The following is a 24317-nucleotide window of genomic DNA, read 5'->3' as shown; positions in this document are numbered from 1 at the left end:
TACACCATCAAAATTTTATGTTTTTTATGGTTTGTTATAATACCTTTCAAACCATACCCAACTTTCTTTAAATTGGCAAGGGGAATGTATGTCTACTGAACTCAATAAGTTTCTTCGTTTGTCGGATGTATAAAGTCTTGCATTCATTACATCTGGTACAATATATATATCAACATTCATTCATAAGTCGGAGCAAGATTTGAAAAATCAAGCTCCGGTGAAGTTTGAACTCACGACCCTGGGCTAACCAGGCCCAACGCTCTATCAACTGAGCTACAGCTGGTTTCACGAGGTATATTGTGGCCAAGGTACACTGGTGCACAAGCTCACAACTTGCCAGGCAACCTTTACATATAGGTAGGGGATCTCTACCACCGTATCAGATAACGCAGTAATATTTCATGCAATGGCATGATTGGCAGGATCGCCCACTGCGCAGGTTGGCGATCACAGCTATCGTATCGTTGGACCTGGTTAGCCCAGGGTCGTGAGTTCAAACCTCACCGGGAGCTTGGTTTACAAATCTTGCTCCGACTTGTCAGGAAAAAATGGCTGAACCAGGTAGGCTGCAATGCCTGGGCTGCCAAGCATGCAAACCTAATGCTCATTGGATTGTAGGCATGGATTGTCGCAGCCAATCAGAATTTCCAGAAATTTAAAGCAATTCGTTTCTTAAAATGTAACCGCAGATCTATTCCAGTTTCTGTGACTTGATAAACGAGTGTTTGCTGCTTTAGTTGCTGTAAAATTTTATTTCTACATTCACATTTTTTCTGCCTTGACACATTCTGAAATCAAAATGTTACCTATTGTAAATCATATCTTGGACAATAAAATCGCAAAGACATGTGACGATTGAAAACTGCCAACACATTACTTGCTTGTCATTAAGCATTAATCCAATAATGTTGTTTACTCCATGGTCAGCAGAAACACGAAAATCGCAATTGCGGACCAACGAAGTCGTGACGTCATAGTCAACTAAGTGTTAACTTTTTAGTTCAACTCTGACGAACTGTTGGCAGAAGTGCTTGGTCGCCTTATAAAAGGAGCGTGGGCTCGTCTGCAAATCATTACCATCTTGTTCAACGGATATATACTGTATCACACGAACACTTTTTCAACACCAAACAAATCAAAGGTATGTCTAGAATTAGATTTGTCAATTTTTGATCAACATTGTCATATTTAAAAATCGTAATGAAATCAAGTTTGATTTTTTAGATGAATTCGATGATTTTCGCCCTTTTGTGCATCTTTGTCGTAACAACTCATGCAGTCAAGTATTATCCTTGTTAGATCAACTTTCATAATAGAACTATTTTCGTATTTATAATTTAAAATCTTGAAGTAAAAGAGCTAGGAGGAAATACCCATGCAAAACAACAATTTGTGAAAGTCATATTTGGCAAGATTTCCATTAAACAAAGATCTTTTCTCTTTCAGTTACTCTTAACAATCTCGGATGTTGGGCGGACTCTGAAAACAGGGCAATCCCCACAAGAGAAGGAAATCCTATTCTTGATGGAGCAAATTACAAAGCAAGAGTGAATGCGATCGCCAAATGTGCCAGAGTCGCTCACAACAATGGTGACGACGTATTTGCTGTCCAGGTATAATTCTTAACAACAATAATTTATGAATAAAAATTTTCCAAAACTGGGAAAACTGACAAAATCACTAAAATACAGAGTTTGTCGCATGCTAGTTTTACTACAAAACGTTTATTGCATATTCTAATCCTATTTTGGATCACAGTTTTTGTTGGTTGGTAAACACATTGCAATTTGTAGGACGGAGGTTGGTGCGCAAGTTCTGCCACAGCAAGAAACACATACAGAAAATACGGAAAAAGCACATCTTGCGCAATTGACGGAGAAGGTGGAGGTTGGGGTAACCAAGTTTACGAAATCGCCACCATATCACGAGGTATATCTTTTTTCGATATTTTTTGCACGGTTTCCATAAAATGCACCTTTGTGTCACTTATCAGTTAAATTTACGGTGTTATTTTGTACATTAGTGTCGCTTACCGATTTGGGTTGTTGGCGGGACACTGCAAATTACGCCATCCCGACGCTTGAAGGGTTGGAGCGAGTTCTCGACGGGCCTTACCGAAGCCGTAATGAGGCGATCGCCAAATGTGTGCAAGCCGCCTACGCCCGTGGATACAACATCATTGCGTTGCAGGACGGTGGTTGGTGCGTCGGATCACGTGACGCAGTAAAGACGTACAAGAAACATGATGAGAGTCACGCCTGCCCTGCTTCTGGAAAGGGTGGGTCTTGGGCAAACCAAGTTTACCGAATCAACGTTGAAGTTACCACGTAAGTTATGTGATTCGATTCAAGAATTTTTTTTTAACATTTTGTTGTTTTTTGTAACTTACTGATTTTTGTTACAGAACGTACTAAATCACACCATCGCTGCATGAAAATGAAGAAACTATTCATTTGTATTTGTATCATTATCTCATGTTTTTAACGCCTATAAATAAAGTTTTGCAAATACATGTCACATGTAACCGAAAATCTACATTCTTTCGTGTATGATACAAAACCACTCATTACTTTGGAGGATGATTAAATACCAATAAATAAGATGTTATTTGACTGTTCAATGCACACAGTCAATAACAACAGAATTGCGACAAACCAGTGGTCTCATACAACTTATTCTCATAGTTTGCAAATTAGCTAATAAGGAGCTCTTGTCCTTTATATCATTCTAATTCAGATTTTTTTAGACAGAAAATCATTGTCATAATATCGATTTTAAGTTATCGTGTTTTTGTGAGATGTGAATGGTTTTAACTGGTCAGGTTGTTGCCTGGTTAATAAACAAAGGAATAAGACGGCAAGCATTGTTGTTGACTACATGTTTTCCTCACCTTCATTAAAATACACCCTTGAAAATAATCATTGTCAACCTCGGCTTAGAGAGTCGCATGAGCTCCCCAACAACCTTTTTCAAGACCACACTGTAACTCAAAAACTATGGGAAATCCCACCCATGCGCATGGTCTTTTTTTTCCACGATAATGTGGAAGAATCCACTGCTTCAAATCAAAAGGTGGTAAATTCCACAACTTCAATTCCACCACTATGGGTGGTGTTTTCCATGGTCTGTGTTGCAATTTTTTGTGAGTTTTCCTAGAATTTCCCACCCCTTTTCTTGTAAAGTTCCACGGTTACATGGTAAATTTAACAATATATTTGCCCTTTCATCTACGTTCTGGCAAGCTACAATCTAACATAAAAACAATTCACAGTTCGCACAACAAAGAAACTTTATTTTCGGGAGTCACAAATTATTTAACGCCCGTTGCACATGGGTGCAAACCGAAATTTCAATTCCCAATAGCCTGCACAGGAACTGTAGGCTCTTCTTTTGCTTAGGGGCAAATGAAATATCTAAGCTCCAATAAGCAAACAATAGAAGCATGACTCCATGGTTTACACTTGGGACCACACAAACGTTTTTGCATTCAACATGCAAAAACATGCCCTTGTCACCGACACAAATAACCACTGGGTACGGCGAAGGTGCCATTACATCCTAAATGCAAGAACAGTCAGAAAACAAACAAAGTTTACATATTGTATCACTACCTGGCTATAAACAAAAAAGGCATCTTCCTTAAACAAAGCTGGTAGTAATATGAAGCATCGCTCTAACTCTGTAACATCATTACCACAAGTTAATGAAATAAAAAAATAGTTGAAGAATTAAGCTTACCCCCATTAACAAAAGATGACATGTCCACTGGAAATTGCTTCTTTGACAATACCAATGAAAATTTTTGAAGTTTGTCATCAGTCATTTTAATATCTGAATTTATGTTTAAAATCCTTCTTCCCTCGTTAATGAGCTGCAATAAAACAAAATGTTCATATGATAACTAGGCTTTTTTTTAAGAAATAGACTAACATACCCCTTCATAACTACACAACCCTGGATATTTGTCCAAAATTTCAACTACACTTAGTTTTCCTTCTTTAACTTCTGCTCTTCTGTAGTTAAATGTGCTCGCCATATTCTCCTCAATAAATCCATAGTCTGGATTTTCCTTTTTGTATTCTGTAGCCATGTCTTCTATGCACTTTGCTGGAATATCACCAATCTCTGGAGGCTCCTTAACATATTGCAACGAACCTACTTAATATTTCGATTACAAGTAACTTACACTATCATGCATTTTGCTACAATAACAACTAATTCTTACAGGACTTGTTGCTCTTCTTTTTATCCCATACTTTTGTTTCATCAATGACACCTGTTTATTGGACGTGAGTGGACGACAAAGGTCCCTAAACCTCTGCCTCAAACTTTCTAGCCATGTTCCCTGCATACAACAAAAAAAAACATGGACTGCTGTTTTCAACTGAAGTTAAAAAATACATACAATTGGATTGTCTGAATGTCTATCTGCCAATACAGGGTACTGTCTCACAAGCTGCATACAAACATTTCTGGGTACCTAAAAAGTCTTTTTTTGCATTCTGATCATACTTAACACAACCATTGTATATACTTACAACCATGGGCGTATCCAGGGGGGGGGTCCGAGGGGTCCGGACCCCCCCCTTTTGTGAAATATTTTGGTCATTTTTGATAACTAAACAAACGCCACTGTATTTTTTGTCAAAATCCGCGTGAAAACCAGAAATTTTCTTTGACGTTGACCAAAAAAACGCATCGTGTTGCATTCGCCATTGTTTCCAAACAGGGAGCATTGTTACCGAACACTTGGCATTGTTACCAAACATGTTGCATTGTTACGAAACAAGTGTCATTTTTCGTCAGTTCATGGACGAAACGTCGTTTTTCAGTGGCCACGTTGTAATGATAAGCGGTTTATTTGCGTGATAGTCAATTAGTTTAGTTGTTAAACTTTCCATAGCGTTACACAATTGCGCAAGCCAGAAAGCCACCGTTTATGTGACGACTGGCGCGAACACCGGCGTTCGTATTTTGCGATTCTCGCCCACAATAGTTTACACTTAGTTTGTACTTGAAAATCGGGGAATTCCCTAAACAAATTTGGACCCCCCCCTTCAAAAATTTCTGGATACGCCCCTGCTTACAACGTATAAACAGAAATTTAATTAAACAAAATTTTCCCAATCGCTCGTCTTACGCAGCCACTGATTTCCTGGTTCTGTATGGCATGCACAACCAATAGTGGAAAATCTGGTAGATTATACTTCAGCAACCAATTTGGGTCCGGTTGTTGTATGTCTGCTCCAACACTCTCAGACGTACTAGTATTTGCCAGGGTTTCTTCTGAGCCTGTGTCATCTTCAACTAAAAACAGCATTTATCAGCTACATTTCCAGACCACATGTGTTTGTAGCACTCAACTAGAAAACCTTTATAGGACGTAGGTGGTACCTAAGATTTGTATAAAATGATACATTACATGACAAACAAAACCTAATAAACACCTTTTATTTGACAAAAGCACATGCAATCAACACCTATTCTTCGCTTGTACATACTTGATTGAATCCTAATCTTTGCCTTGTATTCAATTTGATCTCCCCTTTCCCAGTCAATCCATTCGTCAAATTCGCTGCAGTATACTTGGATTTTCATATCATCGACACCAAATGTTTGTTGCATATTGTCATACAAATTTGATGGATCACATTTTATTATTTTCTTCAAACTTCTATACTCAACAAGGTAAGTTCCAGCACTTGACATGATTATGTTTATATATAACCTAAATTTTAGTTCTGATCACCTGGAAGCATAAACAGCAGTTGCAAAATCATGCAGTTAACCAACACAGTAATGCTACATGCAAAATACCAGGTTACAGAAGTTCGGGAACACAAATGCGGTAATTTAATCGAATATATAGCTTCGAGTTTTGACTATAAATGTCTAAGGGGTGTGATGATACTTCACAGCCAGCCTGAAAAAACATATGCTTTTGTGTAGTTTCAACTGCAAAACATTGAATGTGTCTGTTAAAAGAAACAGGCCTCATGTATTTTCCGATGACCAAAAAATCATTTTCAAAGCAAACAATCCATCTCGCTTTCACAAAAACTGGAATATCATCCAATACATCGAGCACATAAACACTGTCAACAGCATAATTAACATGATTTACCATTGCCCAGGCAACAGTTTTTACAAAAGTATCCATAGTAACTGATTGAATTACCGAAATAACATCTTGAGGAAAGCTGCTAAGTGACATGCATTTTGCTTTAGGAATATCAGTATCTGAAGTGAATGAATTGTCTGCATAAAGTAAGCATTTTTGATGTTGAACACGTTTTGCCACAGTGCAACATATGTTCTTGAAGTTGCAGCATTTTCTTGCTACAGTTTTAATTTTTTGATGAAAAGATTCGAACCTCATACACCATAGATGTCGCAATGGTCCATAATACAGCATCATTTTTGGATAGTGCAAAATGTAATGACATTTTGGCTTAACAAGATCTGGGGCAAAACTCACAAACCCAGAGTAAAACTCAGGTATTTTTAAGGATAAACAACTGACCAAACCTTTGGATACAATTAGAGCACAAACAATCTCCATAATTTTGGAGAGAATTATAAGCAGTTCCCATCCTTTATCAGTATTTGGAACTTGATCTCCAAGTATAAGTGGCAGAAGCTTGAAAAGGCAGAAGGACTCGCTAGCTGATAAACGAATTTTTCCAGATTGGTGAACAACATTCAAAGGCAAACATCTTGGTTTATTTTTTTGGTCATGTACACCAAATCTGAATGACCGAATTTTCTCATTTAATAAGTTTATTGTGTAAATCTTGACCTTCAAAAGATGTCGAAACAAAGCCCACATAAAGTGCTGCAGAACCCCTTCAAAACAATCATGCATTATGTCAGGAGGAAAAGAGGATGTTGCCAAAAACCCACAAACCTGACTAAAAGCACACTTGTTACTAACTCCCATGAAATGTGATTGCAAGGGATTGTGCTCTAGCATTTGCAAGTGAATTGAATGGCTCTCCTCTGTCCTCTTGATAAAATTTTGTTCACAAAACTTAACCCTCAAATCATCATATTCACACAAGCAGTAACGACATATTTTTCCACTATTAAAACATTTTCTAAAGCCTCCAATTTCATGGGCTGCTAAATTGTCAGCAGACAACGTCACTACTGTACCATAAATAACCACTGAACTATTATCAGGAGACTTCACTAAAAATCCACTTTCCAAAATTGCAATGTCATGTAGTAGAGGTTTCATAACAGTTTGGTAACCATATGCCTTCAGATCATTAGTTTTGACAACCAAAGCCAGAAATATGTGCTTTAAAGATGCATAACACTTTGTTTCAATATTTCCAATGAAGTAATAAAGACATGTTAGCTTGTTTTTTACTCTTGATGTACCAAGCGGATTACATACTTCAATTTCATCACAGTACAGGTGGATTCTTATGTATTTTTCATTGCCATGCAAATAACTATGTCCCCGAAAGTATTCACCATCAGTAAAAGTGCTCAAAAAATTCTTTGAAACTTGTTTTTTTTGTTTATTAACCATTTGCCAGACAGCATCATTGTGGAGATAATTTGACAAAGTTTGTAGTATCGAAACATACTGAAATGAAATACATTCATCTAAACTTATTCGGGTTGGTGAAACATAACCAATAGACTGACAATAATTTGAAAAAAGTCCAGGGTTTTGAATTTTAGTCCACATATCACCTATAGTATGACTATCCAAAAGATATCTGTACTGCGAATCGATCTGATTGTGATCGCTACAAAGTGCCATTTTCAATACATCATTATGAAAAGTAGAAAAGAGATTTGCTATATCCTCCATAACTTCCACATAAGTTGAATGCGGCAAAACAAAATGCTCCTTCAATTTTAAACAAAAGTTAAACATATTTTCAGAGAAAGTGCCTTGTGGCACACAAATCGCTTCATTGTCAACATGTGTGAACTCCATTACTTCCACCACGTTTGTGTTATCGTCCAAATCAATTTGATCCACACTATCAGTAGTTGACGTTACCTGTTCCAACCGATGCATTCGGATTAAATGTTTTGAAAAACTTCCAATTGTTGAATAAATTTGTTCACAACCGGACACTTGACAGGGAAAAGAAGTTTCCATAAAATGTTCTAATCTGAGATGCTGAGCTAATTTTCTTCGAACATCATTAAAATTGCACGCAACATTAAAAGGACAAGTAAACATTACTTCCGACGACATTTCGCAGACTTCCACTTACAGTAACCGCTCTCATGGAAGTCATCCAACCGTAGCAGCCACGTTTTGGGCAAGGCGCCACTAGTGGATATTTTTTTAATGGGAAAATATCACTGATCTCTATAAATTGTTTGTTTTTTGGGTAAGTTATCTACCATACAAACGATAATACATTATACTGTGTTGCTACAAAAAATACCTAAATTAATAAAAAAAGGTTTCTATTAAATCCATTTGCTATGTTGCATTTCAAAGATGGGTTGATAAGGTCCACCATATTTGCACCTTTGTGTTGATGTGCTGCAGTCGATAAAGTAATAACTATTAGGAACGCATTGTCCGACAACAAAGCTTTAATTAAACAAAATTCCACCTTTAATCCTTAGCACAGTGTAGATTTCCACCATATAAAGTGTTTTATTCTAAGGGGTGGATTTTACCACGTTCGAACAAAAATTTCCACCACAATGGTGTAAAAATCCAACCATAATCCACCCTGTATTTATTTTCCCACCCTTGCGATTTACAGTGCAGGAATGTTTGTAGGAAACGCGGGAAACGATTCAGAAAATGTTTAGTTTGTATGACGCCAGAATTTTGCATCGAAAGTAGAATACTCACCTTTACTGCACTACCAGAGAACCTCACATATTCATTGACCCTTAATGAAAAACGCGGTTTGACAGAAAATTAACAATCTCCTTTTTTTCTGGTTTTGAAATATTTCAAACTTCCAATAAATATGTCCAATCTTATTCTTACCAAGTGTCAATTGAATTGCAGGACGCAAGGTTAACCTCAATCCTTTGCGCACAAGCAGTTTACGTGACGAACTATAGAAATAGAGTCGATTAGAAAAGAATGACCAGCAAGCAGCGAACTGCAAGCACAGACATGCCAGAGTAGAGGAAACAATTTACGCTGTAACATTGACTAACATTCAACAGTTCGCATGAAGAAACATTTGCTCAACACAAACATGCATTGAACATATTGCACAACTCAGTTGCCTTTGTTGTGATGACGTTCTTATTGCACTAATTTAACTTGGTAATTATAAATACCATGCAGACACATTGAATAAAGTAATAACACGGATGCTGCAGGTAATGAACGGCCAATGTTTACGTTAGTGTATTCCAATTTTGTTGTCCATGGAACTATGCAAAGTTATTTGACTTGGCTGGGAATTCCTCAAACATTAGTGTCACATGCGAAAGCATGGCAACACTCTCGGATAATTATGTCGTCGTGATTTTTTTTCTTTTTCTTTGCTCTTGTTGCCCAAAGGAATATTGAACACATTTACCAGCATTTTCCTAAACCCGATAATACCTTTCCATTTACTTAGACCCCTCTTAAGGAAAAGCCGTTTTACGTCAACCGAAACTTAAAGAGTCAATAGAGTCAAACTTCCTGGTTCAGACAAACCTACTATATTCATGTTAGGTTTTAGGCAAATTATATTTATAACCGAAGTAGAAACTATTCATAGTAAAACAAACGTTTCGAACAACTACTGTGTTCATCATCAGTGCTGTTAGGTAAAATATTTATACTACTGTCAAATAACAACAACATACAACAGATCATAATTAACATCGCAACTTCTTCACTTGTACCATAACTTACGTGCTGTCATTATCCCGTTCATCTTCCGGACTTTCCATTATGATTAGCAACACTGAAAAGCCTTTACTACATAACAATAAATCTTCCAGTGCGATAACAATAGCTGTGGCTTTTGGCTTTTTGAACCAGGAAGTTTTCGCATGGTTGAAACTTGAAGTTTCGATTCACGTAAATAAGTTTATCTCCTGTTGCTTCACTTCTCGGTTAAATTGGGCTCTCGAAGGTAGCTGAGACTTTTGTTTCAATCGCACTGGAAGATTTAATGGCTTTTGACTGCAGAGAGCGAAAATTTTGATTTGAAATCGTAAGTCTTGTGTTTATTATTGGGACGTTTTCAAAGAGAAACAAGAAAAACTCGAGCCAGCATGTTTTGTGAATAAAAAACGTTTATTCTGATCACCAGGAGTATGTGAACAACCAATACTTTCAGCACGCATAACAAACTTTGTTGAAATATCCTGACTAACAGTCAGCATTGTGTGATACCATACCTTCTGCTAAACAACGTACTTAATCAAACATATATCTGCGACTTGTGAAAAATGTCATCGAAAGTCGACGAAAACAGACAAAGTTATGTGCGTTTAAAGATTTGTCGACCATCAGCGTCTCGTTTGCAAAGGTCATTATAACTTTCTGAAACACAAATCATGTGACCTTTATCTGGTAAACTGATGAAGCCCTTTTTTGATGCGCGGGGTTTCCTTATGGTGCCGGGCCCAATTTGATTAAGGACCGACCCTCATTATATCGCAAGTAACATATCAGGAAATCCTATTTAGGATATACCATATCTGTTACCTAAGTGACTTTATAACAATTAACTGCTACCAAAATTATACCCAGGTATAAGAAGTGGTGATATATAAATTTCGATGATGAACAAACGGCTTGCATTGCAGATAAATTTTGGTTTTCTTGTGATGTTCAATACAGGTAGGACTTACTTTTCGACATCGTTAAAAGTAAATACGAAAAACTAACTATAGGGGAATATGTTGCGATTTTAAAGTCCCTGTAGCAAATTTATTCAAGCAATAAAAAAGTAACCCCACACATCACTTATTCGACATCGATAAAAATTATTTGCGATAAAAATTAAATAGTATCAAACCTAAATACTTACCAATATTGTCGAAGTATTTTGGAGTTCTCCATGTGGTGAAATCAGCCGCACAGCAAGTGTCAGTGTGGAGAAAGTCCTCAAATCCCCTGGTTGGCCTGGAAATTACAAAAACAGTGAAAACTGCCAATGGTTTATTATTGCCCCGCCAAATCACGTGATCAATTTCGTGGTGAATTCGTTTCAAACTGAGTCATGTTGTGACTATCTCAAAGTAAGTTTCAACACTTTTATGTTGAGTCATTCTGATTTAATGAAAAGTATCTTGAGGCTAAATAAGTCCGGGGCCACACACATGGTTTGCGCCGGCGAAATCTTTCTTCGTTTTATCGTAAGCTTTTGCACGAGCGAAAATCTGTGTCAATATAACAAACAAACAAAGATTCCAACAGCGCAAAATGTGTGTGTTTTGGACCCGGCCGAAAAGAAAATCAAAAATGTGTCGATCTAAGCAAACGCAGTGCCCTAAAATAGCTCACGCCCCGTTTTGAAAACTTGCTACTGCTTTAGACTTTTGATATTACTATTACAGATATACGACCAAGGCGGAAGTGCATTGTTACGTTCTTTGAGTGGATCTGTGTCGTCAGGTTCCACTGTCGCTTCGAATTTAAATGCAGTTCGATTAACATTTACTTCGGATGGAGGTTTAACTTCTTCTGGATTTTCAATCAACTACATAGCTGGTAGTTGCAGTTTAGCATTTTCGTATGTTTATTAAGTTACATTCCTTGGTGTTTTGGAAATGCTTTGTTTAGGTTATTGTTTGATGAGGTTCGCGGCACAACTGAGCCTGTTTCGTCGCTCCCAGTTTAAGAAACACTGATTTATAGACATTGCTATGTCGTATAAAAATTTTTGTAGCATTTTATAAAAAAGATGAATTGTTAAAAAGGAAATTTTGTATTTAATTATATTCGACGGTTTACAAGAAAACCGGTCATACTTTTTCCTTGAAGTTGTAATTATACGTGTTGAATCAAAACTTCAAATATTTGTGAATTGCGTTATTCTAGTCAGGAATCCTCGTTGTGGCGAAACCAATCGCACAGCAAACCTCAGAGGGACGGAAGTTCTCACATCCCCTGGTTGGCCTGGAACTTACAACAACTATGAAAACTGCCAATGGTTTATCAATGCACCGCCAACTCACGTGATCAAGTTCGTGGTGAATTTGTTTCAAACTGAATCAGGTTACGATAAATTGCGGGTAAGTTTGTGCGCTCTTACACCTGGATTGGCACTTGCTGATTAGTTTATAACCCATTATGGAAATTCCAAACGAAAAGGAGTCATGCATAGAGTCGTGCTGCAGCGTACCAGTTGTTTCCCGGTCGGCTGCTGCTGTGCTGAAACTAAAAGTCTGCTTGCGTGTTCTTGCTGTATAGACTACTGAATTACCAGGTGGTTTAATTTAATAAAGACACGTTTGCAATACCAGGTGGTTTAAGTTTAATTTGGTTCAAGCGCGTTTAACAAGAGTTTATCCCATGAATAGCGAATTAACTAACAACAGAACATGCGAACTTAACAGCGCGAATGGCAAGAAATAATGGCACACCGATTGGGGACGAACGATTACTACGAGGGCGTTTTATAACAAAGAGTCAGAAAAAATGTAGTTGTCCAGCAGAGTATCAGCAGCTTGCTTTTAGCTCTGCAGGAAGGCTTAACTCCGCCTGCATCCTTTCCGTTTGGTGTTCCAGTGTTGAATTTCAGAAAACATGCGGCGTGATCAGAACTAGGCCAGGGAAACATGCGTGTTGCCACAATGCCGAATAAGGTCATCAATATAAACAAAGTTTGAAAGTTTGCATCAGATTTGAAGCAACTTGTAATTTTCCAACATTACCCTGATGAAGCCTCGTTGAATAGCTGGCGAAATTTCCATTAATAATTATCAACATTAAATTGTGCCAGAAAACCAGAAATTATTTCTAATTTCCGATAAAATATTCTGTTATTATCACAGATTTACAACGAAAACAGAACTTTGAATTCTTTTTCTGGATTTCTATCATCTGGTTTCAATTTTACTTCTGTTGGAAGTGTGGCTCGGTTGACTTTCACTTCTGGCAGCAGTGGAGCACATCAGGGGTTTTCAATCAATTACGCAGCAGGTATAAGAAACAGTTTTAACACATTGGTATGTTTTGTGACAACATTTTCTGCAACAGCAAGACTTAAAAATACAGTGTATGTTTGTTGACTCTTTGTTACGTCACTAGTTATCTGGACACGTCGATGTGGCGAAACCAATCGCACAGCAAACGTCAGAGGGACGGAAGTTCTCACATCTCCTGGTTGGCCTGGAACTTACAACAACTATGAAATCTGCCAATGGTTTATCAATGCCCCGCCAAATCACGTGATCAAGTTCGTGGTGAATTCGTTTCAAACTGAATCAGGCTCTGATAAATTGCGGGTAAGTTTGTGCGCTCTTACACCTAGATTGACACTTGCTGATTTGTTTATGACACATTATAGAAATTCCAAACGAAAAGGAGTCATACATTGAGTCATGCCGAGATAAGGTCATCAATATAAATAAAGTTTGAAAGTTTGCATCAGATTTTAAGAAATTTGTTGTTTCCCAGCATTATCCTGATGAAGCCTCGTTGAATAGCTGGCGAAATTTCCATTAATAATAATTAACGTTTAATTGTGCCAGAAAAGCAGAAATTATTTGTAATTTCCGATAAATTATTCTGTTACCATCGCAGATTTACAACGAAAATGGGTCTTTAAATTATTTTTCTGGATTTTTATCATCTGGTTTCAATTTTACTTCTGTTGGAAGTGTGGCTCGGTTGACTTTCACTTCTGGCAGCAGTGGAGCACATCAGGGGTTTTCAATCAATTACACTGCAGGTATAATATGTAGTTTAACATTTGTGTATTTTGCGTAGTCGTTTCCTATGTAGTAGAACAAATTAAAAACACAATGCTTATTGTTGAAAACACTTGCAAAATTCACCACTGCCTTACTTTGCGAAATTTTACACCAATTGTTTTGTTATATATCAAGACATAGGAAGTATAGAGAAAAGTCATTGAGAAATTTATGCCACTTTCCGGCGCATAACAGACATTTCTGAACAAAAACCTCGAGCCTCTGGATCATTTGCTGAGATCAAGATTAACAACAATGTTGAAATTTCCACAATTCGTCTTTTCTAGAAACATGCTGGCACGCTTCTGTGCGATCGGTCGGAAACTACGCGAGTCCAAGTTTTATATGGTCTACTGGTGTTCCAAACATCACCATATTATTCCATATAACCTACTACGGGCCGGCAACTAAGGATTTCGATCTATACTTGTTGAAGGAAGCAATGAATGGGAGAAGTGAGCTGTTGGCAATATACAAACCTTCGAGTCCCAATCCCATAACTGACAAAACTATCGGTGTGCGGGTGTCAACACTGCGATTAATGGACAATCACTTCCTTAACGTTACAATCCTTTCCCCGTCTATGTTTAACAGGAGCGTACTTAGAATTATATCTTGTTGCTGCAAACAATCCCATCTGGGAAGTCCAAGAATAATTTTGAAAGGTATCTAATGCATTCGTTATCTCACAAAATAACATTAAAAACAGTGTAAACTCATCGAGAAGCGTTCGAATAAGTCAAGAATAGATAGGTTTGTAAACTTTGTTTCGTTTGTTTTAGATTGCCCTTCTCTTTCAAACTTTAAAATTGTACAACTTACAAATCAACGGCCATGGACATACAGCACACAGGTAACTGCACAATGCAAGGATTCTGTTTTCGTTGATAACTCAGCTGCGGTCGGTCGAAACGTCACAATGTCCTGCACCGAAACTGCTGAATGGAGCGTCCCTTACCAATGCTGGAACGGTTGGTGAAAGTAAACTAAACTAAACAATGCTCTTAGATAATAAAGTGTAACGTTAGCAAGAATAACAATGCCAGTATGTTTTCTGAAAGCGTCTGATTTTTGCACAAAATATTTTAAGACACGGAAACAAAACGTTTGAAATATGAAACTTTTTAGTTCCACAATGGCGTTGTTAAACTCGTCTCACTTATTAAATGTTGAATGAATTTAGGTACGCTTTTGGATTTCAACTCACTCAGAAATACATCTGCATTGAAAGAGGGGGAATTAGTTTTGATATTCTGCGATAAATTCAGTGGGAAAATGCATTTCATAAATATGACTGTGCACAATCTTCAGCTTGTTAGGAAAGAGGTATGGTTAGAACAATTTTATGAAGCCGCTTTTCATAAAGCGATGATCCACATGTTGTCAAACCTAACTTCTTAATAATATATTTAGTTCGCTTCAGCGACCATCCGCTTGACGTCATCAGATCACGGATCATTAGTGACGTGTCATCAGAGTTCGGAAGATTACAAGGAAACAGAAACCAAATCACTGAAACTAAAAGTTCAATGTAAGGATGCAAGAATTTTAATTGAGTATAAAAATTTTTTGTATTGAGTTGTAAATTGTTACGAGACAGCAACACAAAAACATCAATTTTGTAGGTTCGTTAGCCGTGAATAGTATTTAATGGAGACCTGTCTTTTCTAAGATTAACAGTCCTTTAATTGTTGCAAGTTCCTCCCAAAATCGACGAAACCATAATATTGAAAAAGGTCAGACTACAAGAGAAAGCGTCTGTGGGATTCGGGTTTCCGTCAAATCCGCCAATTCGTGGAAACGGGGATGTTGTGGTGATGAAAGGAGGTATCAGTTTCTTTCTTTGTATTTCAATCCTTTGGAGGCTTTCGGTTTGTGACGCATCCGTAGCACTGTGCTTTCTCCAAGCTTTTCGCCTCGTTTGCATTTAAACTTCTACAAGCAGTTCCTCTGACAATTATTTGATGTATTTTTTTTTAAAATCTGAATCAAGCAAAGTTTATCTAATACTGTGATTTGTTTCACGGGTTTATGTGAAATACTTGTTTGCTTAACAGGTGCCGAGGTTACAATCGCAAAGTTATTTTCCAACGGGACTCAAAACCGAATCGACCTATTGTTTACGAAGGTAGCTTTGGAGTAATATGCGCAAATTTTAATACCGAAAGTGTTGATGAAAACATTTTTTTAAGGTTTCTGAACGCGATCTTGGAAACTACTCCATTACCATCAGGTCCGGACCTCCATTTTACGTTGAGAAGAAAGTAGTAGTAATGGTTGAAGCAATACTAGCACCGACACACACCCTCCTTACATTGCTGTTATCCTTTGGTCTGGGACTTGTTACTCTCATAGCAACAGGGTTTGGGATAAGGCTGTGTTGCCTGGCATCAGCTGCAAAAAAAGGTAAACAATCGTTCTCGAAAATCTTTCAAACTTGTGATAACGAAATATGACGAGATTACTCGATAGATGTTGAGTTGCGCATCGACCAGGAGAGAAATTTAATTACGTGTGGCGAAAATATTTGTATGTTTCGTATTAATCAGTATATGACTTTCTAACACAATATTTCTTATAAACCACTACTCTTTATACCACTACAAGGTCTATGGTTTTTTTGCAGACGTCCAGCCTGAAGGAATAGAAATGAAAGTCGTTGAAAATCGCAACCCACAGGACAGAGGACAGCAGTGAGTTTTCATATTTCACAAACCTCATATAAATTGGGTTTAAAATTCTCGTCTGTGAAAAATTTCTCGTCGTTGCAGTGTTGTTGAAAGATCGACAAACGAACAACCTGACCCTGCTGCATACTGCAATGTCGACGTCACGCATGCTACTTCCCAACCTGATGAAAATGCGTACGAGACATTTTAATGATCAATTTGACGACCTATGTATCTTTGCGAGTGTTGCCAATTTTTTTGCTTGAGGCAGTATTTTGAGTTATGATCAGCTTTTCAACTGGTAAACATAAACCCAACTTATAGCCAAACAGAACATTACCGCAAAATATATACATGAATAAAAGCCTGGTAATCATAAATTAATTTTTTATTGTTTATTTTTTGATAACGTCGGTGAATAAAAGTGACGTTTATTTGTGCCAGAAGAACAGTTTAATTAATATATAATATGCCTGGCAGCAACAGCAATATAACCGTCTGTTTTGAATTCGATATTTTTCGCCATGACCTCTATTTCATGGCAATCTTTCAAATTTGCTTCTATGTTACCACGATTTGTCATGCATTGTTTTATTCTCGTTTCCATAGTGATTTTATCAACTTACCATGAATCAAAATTAATGTGCTACAACGGACATAGCCAAGTTTTAACTGTAATTATGTTGTTTTGCGTTCTTTCTCGTTCACCTCCGTGAAATCACATCAGTGTATTTCATGTTCAATTCGATTCTGTATTATTGCTTGACAGGACACTGGTATCATTTCTGAGACATCAAGTTTTGCGCTTGCTTCTGATTTATTCCCACAAGCCTGATAATAAACTGTTTATTCGTATCAAGCCGTTTGCCAGTGAATCCTGCATTGTATGTAAAACAGACATAAATCACAGGTAGTCGTTTTTTGGTAGGGCGATTGTTCAAACCATATTCATTTATAAGTCTTTGAAATATTTGGCGCGTTCCAAGATTTTGAGCCCACAATATCGCCCCGCTGACAACAGGAAGACGCAAATAGCTTTTTTTAAGTTGCGTCATAGATGTGAGCAGCATACGATGCTCAGTTTTACATAATCATTTGGCGATTTTACACAACATTTGTCCAAGTTATGTTGGTAAAATTGCAAGTTTGATTTTAGACAATTTAGTAAAAAATCAACAACAAAAATGGTCAAATTTGGTTGCATTGTTGAAAGAGGGAATAATTTTAAAATATTTGATTCTATTTGGATGAGATTTAGGCGGTGATATGATAACCGGTTAATAAATTCAACTTTCACACCTGAAAAGCATATGTCTCTTACTACGCCGAAAAAAACAACACAAACCACATTGTCAACTAAAGTGGATCAATTGATTCTACAAATTCAGCAAAATAAGCATGAAACGAAACAGAGGCTGAACATTATTAACAGAAATTCATATAATAAAAAAAAAAATAACTTCTATCAATCAAATGTAGCCGATACCAGCTCTCAAACACTGGTTGCTATAGCTAGCCACTTTATTCAACTGCGCCTCGGCCGATCTTAATTATAGGCGAGGCACACACCGACATGAATCACCAGACACACGGACACACGTGACTACAAACACATAATGAAGCACAAAATCGCTACAATGCCCCCCTCCAACTAACATAATTTCGCCCTCGAAATGAAACGTGGTACACTTTACACACATAGTCACACTACAACACATAGTCACACTACAACACATAGTCACACTACAACACATAGTCACACTACAACACATAGTCACACTACAACACATAGTCACGCAAATACGCAGATGAACGTCGCACACGTCCGCGGAGGGACGTTCCACCGTCCTCAAGGGGAGAAATGTCTATGTCCGATGTTACAGTATTTTCATCGGAGTCGTAGTGCGATTCCTCTTCCTCAGGTTGTAGCCAGTTATTAGGCATGGTTTCTGCCTCGAATCTCCTTAACTGGTCACCTTTGGTGAATGATCCGAAGATTACTGGATTTTGTACAAACTTTTGGACAACTTCCGTATCACAAGGAATGGTCCTGTCAACCCTCTTCCGAGTTTCTGCTTCCCAAGCGGTGGATAGTAATACCACACAAACTGGCCAACGTTAAATTCTTGTGGTAGAACTGATTTGTCATATGTCTTCTTCTGTCTTTCACTAGATGGTTTTAGTTCCCTTCTGGTCAACGCGTACGCGTTTCGTATTGCCTGACGCATATCTTCCACATACTGACATCGACATGCTGTATCATGGTGATTCGGAGGAAGTCTCCACATCAGATCCGGAGGAGCATTTACTTCCCGTCCGAGCATAAGTCTGTTAGGGGTGTATTTGGTGGACTCGTGGACCGATGATCTGTAAGCCATCATTACGAAAGGAAGCTGAATATCCCAATCATTATGGTTATCATTTACATAAGACGAAAGCATTTGCAATAAAGTTCGATTGAATCTTTCTACAAGACCTGATGATTGTGGGTGATAAGGGGTCGATCGTGTCTTGCTGATGTCTTCTTCTGCAAACTTCTGCAAAAAGAATGCTCTCGAAATCACGGCCTTGATCAGAATGCAAGGAAACGTGAATTCCAAACCGAGTAAAAATCTCCTCAACCAGAGTTTCGGCGACCAACTCAGCTCGTTGGTTTGGCAAAGGAAAGCATTCTGTCCACTTTGTAAAGTAATCAGACAGGACAAAGTATTTGTTTGTTACCGAGATCAGTGATAGGAAGCGGGCCTAAAAAATCAATCCCGATCCGTTGCATCGGAAAATGGCTTCTCTCCTGGACAAGTTGGGCGCGGTGACGTCCATGTGTTGGCTTCCGTTTAGCACAAGTAACGCACCACCTGCACCAATGCTTTATATCCCCAAGCATTCCAGGCCCAAAAAATCCCAGTCGAATTCTTTCCGAAGTTTTGGCAATACCTAATTGGCCTGCCGTCCGTAAGGTGTGTAACTGGTAAAAAATGTCCCTCCTCACGCTGTGGGGCGCTACTATCAATGGAAATTCACCTTCATCGGGGTACCATATTCGGTAAAGCACTCCGTCGTTAACCTCTAAGTGATCCCACTGAGAATAATTCTTCTCGCTACCTGTCTCTTCAAGGAAATTTGATAGCGGAGGTTTGTGTTGGCCAAGGCTTTTGAATCGTAGCACAAATTTCAGTATCTTTAATTTGCATCGAGCGTGTATCTTCGACACTCCAAGTTTCCAGCCAATTACTGTCTTGGTTCGGACGAGATGAAATCTGCAGAACTTGTCCCTCATGAAAGCAGGCATCGGAATTGCAATCAACGCATACCTCCCGGCATCAGCGCTGCCTCGACAACCCGTCTGCATTCGTGTGTTTCTTTCCCGGTCTGTGGACGACTTCAAAGTTGTAAGTGTCCAGTGTAGTCAACCATCTGGCAAGCATCCCTTCCGGTTCCTTAAAGTGCAAAAGCCACAGCAATGAAGCGTGGTCTGTACGTAGCACAAGCCTTCGACCCCACAAGAAATGGCGAAAATGCTTGACAAAGTAAACAATTGCGAGCAACTCTCTATATGTAGCGCAATAGTATCGTTCGGATTTGCTTAGTGTTCGACTGGCATAAGCTGTGACCCGTTCTTCGCCGTTGACAAGCTGCGACAACACGCCACCTAAACCCGTTCCACTGGCATCTGTGTCCAAAATAAAGGGATCAGTGCGTGTAGGATAACTGAGCACAGGGGCAGTGACAAGTATTTTTTTTAATAAATTAATGACTGTAAATTGAAATAAACCTTTTCCAGGAACGTTGAAGGCGTTTTTTTCCTTGTCAGTTTCGCTCATCTCCACTTGCCAATACCCGCTAGCGAGGTCCAATATGGTAAAATATTTCGCGTTGCCCAAAGTATCCAAAATTCCCTCAATTTTAGGCAAAGGATAGGCGTCTTTGCGAGTAACTTCATTAAGTTTTCGGTAATCCACACAGAAATGGTACGTTCCATCTTCTTTAGGGACAAGAACAACAGGAGAAGCCCAAGGCCCATTGCAGCGCTCAATTACACCTGCTTCGAGCATTTTTTCAATCTCAGCCTCGACAATTTTTCTTTTCTGCCACGTTACTCGACGCGGTCGTTGCCGAATTGGTCTGGCGATTCCTGTTTCGATGCAATGTTTAACAAGGGACGTTCGCCCCAGTGTCCCGTGTTCATCGACAAACACATCAACAAATTCTCGTAATATAGCACAAATTTCAGTATCTTTAATTTGCATCATTTATCTAACAACGATACCATTGAACCTGTATCGATAAGAAAAGAATGTAATTTAACTGAATTGTCAATAGAGAATTGGGCGTACCATATACATTGTTGTTGTCCAAAGCCGTATGAGCCATCACTGGTGTGCCGGCTAAAACACCAGCTAGCGGCGGCTTCTCGCTCGTGGCGCATTTGAATGTGTGAAATGATTGTTTAAAGCCATACAAAGGTCCTCATAGCACCGATTTTTCTCTGTGGGTATTAAGTCTTGTATTAAGAGAGCTGGGCCTCGTAAACAAGCAGAGAGATGAATTCCCTTTTGTTGATTGTTCCAATTATTGACCACAGATACGTTTTCGATATATAGATTAAACTCCTGCAAATTCATCCCAGAACCGCCGGAAAAGAACTCTGTCACCTTAATATTAGTTTTTGGAAGACTGTTTTGCTTTGACAACCTCTCTTCTAACTCCGAAACTCGAGCTTGCAATTCCTCGCTTGTTTTGCCGAGAAATCGATTCTCCATTTTCACAGAAAGCATTTCCTTTTCCAAGGCACACAGTCTCACCTCCATATCAGAAAGTTCCAGAGGGGCCTGGCGTGCTCGCCAATGTAGCCGATACCAGCTCTCAAACACTGGTTGCTATAGCTCGCCACTTTATTCAACTGCGCCTCGACCGATCTTAATTATCGGCGAGGCACACACCGACATACATCACCAGACATTGTGAAATATTTAGGTCTGTTTTCATAGCTAAGCACCCCCTGCACCAATCATAGTCGCAAAACCAGGAATCAAATCTTTGACAGTCGATCTAAGCTATCTGCACTTAATACAACACAGACCAATCAAGGTAAAATCTATTTAAATGAAAGCTTAAAGTGCATATGCCACGGCCATAACAACTTTGCGCAAAACTAAAGGTATATCTACAACAAATATATATCCAAAGTTTTACGGTTCTACGTCAACTAAAAAATGTAGAAAACTGCACGAAAAGTAACGGCGACCAAAAATCGTAAACCTTTTGCGCTGGGGAGAAAAGGACATCACATAAGGTGCTTGCGTCGAAAAAATGCATTGTTTAGATAGGAGAAGGCGCCTGTTTTTGTAGATATCGAATAGTTTCAAACATAGGAGAATCCACAGTTTACATTACCTTAAAGGTCAGGACAGGGTTTTGCATCACACAAAAATTTGGCATTGTGACGTCACGAATCGAAGGCTTATTTGTCCCTAATTAACGGAAGACCATAGGGTATAGCAGAAACGACATAACTGTGAGTGGACAAAACGACAATGCTAAACTAATGGTTTGTCTCTGTCGTGTTTTCAAAAGTTCATGTATCACGTTAGCGATCATAAATGCTGTAACAACAAGAACACCCTGTCCCAGTAACTGTTTTATTATTGCACAACTAAATTAGACATAATTGGTCGAACAGCGGCCATCTGTCTTCAGCTTAAATTAACATCAAAATCCGTTTATTGCACTTGTTCACTTTTTGTCCCCTGTTTAATGCAATATTATGCTCAAATCAGTTTTACAATGTTTTCCATTCCTACGTATAAGGCTTGCTGCCAGCACTCGCGCTCGACCGAAGCGCCTTCTATGACGTCACGCAACAATATCTCGCTTTCGCACGATTTCGTTCGCAGCGGCAAAAGTGCGTCTTTGATCAGCTGTATCTCAGAAACCAGTCGTCGTATCAAGCTACTTTTTTCGCCAGAAATGTTCTAAAGTTATGAACATTTCCTAGTTTGATTATTAACATGTTTGATTTTTACGTGTCATATGCACTTTAACAGAAGAAAATGGACAGATATTCAACATATGTCTAAACTACAAAAAGCAACATGGATTCAAATACATCTGGAGAAGAAATGAACACACATACCTTCAAAGAACGGACACAAGCACATCAATATTTATATCTACATGTAATGATCTACAGAAATACAATAAACACGTAACCTAAGAGTTTAACTATGATGAACTACATTAAATATTTCTATAAACCAGTTTTGTCTCTTTGTATTTGTGTGTGTTTGTTTCATATTCTGTCACCCAATCCCTCATTGATTATTATTGCAGCGTATTCACGTCAAATAGCCATACAACTTGGCAAATAAACATCCATAAGTATACAAAACGTAATTAAAAATAAATGCAATTACTCTAAAATGAATGAATTTTGACGACTGTTTGTCAACAAATATGCCAATTAACGCCATACTGCACCACAACATAACAAGCATAAAAAAAATTTTCGGTGCATACAAAACAAACTCTGGATGACAAAAGGAATCTTAACATCAATTTAAAACAAAACGATATTTTTCAAAATGCTAAAAACTTTATGCCACACCATAAAAAATGAATATAAATTTTGCTACAGCAAAAAAATAGACTATAAGGCATTTCACACAACGATCAAAAAATTTCACCGGTTCTCCCATTTCACCGGTTCTGGCCAACATTATAATGGAACAACTTGAGCAAACCGCTCTTGCTTCCTTCAAAACACCCCCGCGACTTTGGCTCCGCTATGTCGATGACACGTACGTCATCATAGCAAAAGACGAGGTCGCAGGGTTATCATAATCACATAAACAACATCGAACCTTCTATTAAGTTTACCCAGGAAACACAACACGACCTTAGTCTGTCATTTTTGGACGTAAACGTCACTGCAAAACCGGACGGGAAACTTACCACCTCCATTTTTTACAAGCCTACACACACTAACCGCTACTTACAATACACCTCACACCATCCGAAACATCAAAAACTCACAGTGGCCAGAACCTTATATAACAGAACGATCACACATATTGCCGATCCACACACTCGGAGGGTTGAACGCAAACACATTCTTAACGTTCTAAAACTAAACAAATTTCCCACCAACCTAAATCTCACACCCCACACACACAACAAACCCACACAAACATACACAGCATTCACTTCCATACCATATGTACAAGGAGTTTCTGAGCGGATATCAAGAATACTCAACGGCACTGGCGTAAAAGTTGCCATGAAACCGGTATGCACTTTAGAAAACATGTTTCCCAAACCTAAAGACCGTATTCCCATGCTTCAAATGACCGGTGTAGTTTACTTAATCCCTTGTCTTGATTGTAACACTGTGTATATTGGCCAGACTACGCGCAATTTAACGTCCCGTATTAAAGAACACAAGGCAGCCATACGCAATATGGAACCCAATAAATCTGCCCTATGTGCCCACATGCTTGACACCGACCACCGTATCAATTGGAAGGAAGCAAAAGTATTAAAACAAGAAACAATTTTGGCAAAACGGTTGGTTGTGGAAAATTATTATATTAATTCGCTACCGAATGTTTTAAATCGGAACGATGGAAAAGTACTTTCGCCCGTGTTCCGCAATTTCGCCCGTAACAATTCGTGACTTCTGTTTCCCATGTATGGCCGTTTGACCCGTGTTCGATGTTGTCCATTGATTTATGTCCCGCTGTGTTTTAGCTGTTACGCCCTTTTGTTCTTTTTCGTCGCTCA

The 24317-nt window shown here is 38.4% G+C and overlaps 3 protein-coding genes and 1 pseudogene across 3 annotated transcripts in view; 3 read left to right on the top strand and 1 right to left on the bottom strand.

Annotated features, from left to right (window-relative positions):
- LOC145909753 (tyrosine-protein kinase RYK-like) overlaps positions 1–24317 on the bottom strand; it is a 66745-nt gene that overhangs the window by 6884 nt on the left and 35544 nt on the right. The window lies entirely within an intron of this gene.
- LOC145908762 (uncharacterized) lies at positions 549–2331 on the top strand. The gene is made up of 4 exons (XM_082996098.1): positions 549–561; positions 1447–1613; positions 1794–1929; positions 2024–2331. The coding sequence occupies exons 1-4, from the start codon at positions 549–551 to the stop codon at positions 2329–2331; spliced, it is 624 nt and encodes a 207-aa protein (XP_082852224.1).
- LOC145909754 (uncharacterized) lies at positions 13824–17241 on the top strand. Its single transcript, XM_082997105.1, has 10 exons — positions 13824–13847; positions 14157–14534; positions 14652–14840; positions 15053–15195; positions 15283–15400; positions 15568–15696; positions 15927–15997; positions 16062–16275; positions 16496–16562; positions 16641–17241. Exons 2-10 carry the CDS (start codon positions 14312–14314, stop codon positions 16747–16749), a joined length of 1263 nt encoding a protein of 420 aa, XP_082853231.1. The 5' UTR covers positions 13824–13847; positions 14157–14311; the 3' UTR covers positions 16750–17241.
- Positions 23229–24270, top strand: LOC145909757 (uncharacterized; annotated as a pseudogene).

Source organism: Ascidia mentula, chromosome 7 (assembly GCF_947561715.1).
Source record: "Ascidia mentula chromosome 7, kaAscMent1.1, whole genome shotgun sequence".
In the NCBI taxonomy this organism is placed as follows: Eukaryota; Metazoa; Chordata; class Ascidiacea; order Phlebobranchia; family Ascidiidae; genus Ascidia; species Ascidia mentula.
Note: the sequence above shows the minus strand (reverse complement) of the source record. Positions and strands in the feature narration are given on the sequence as shown.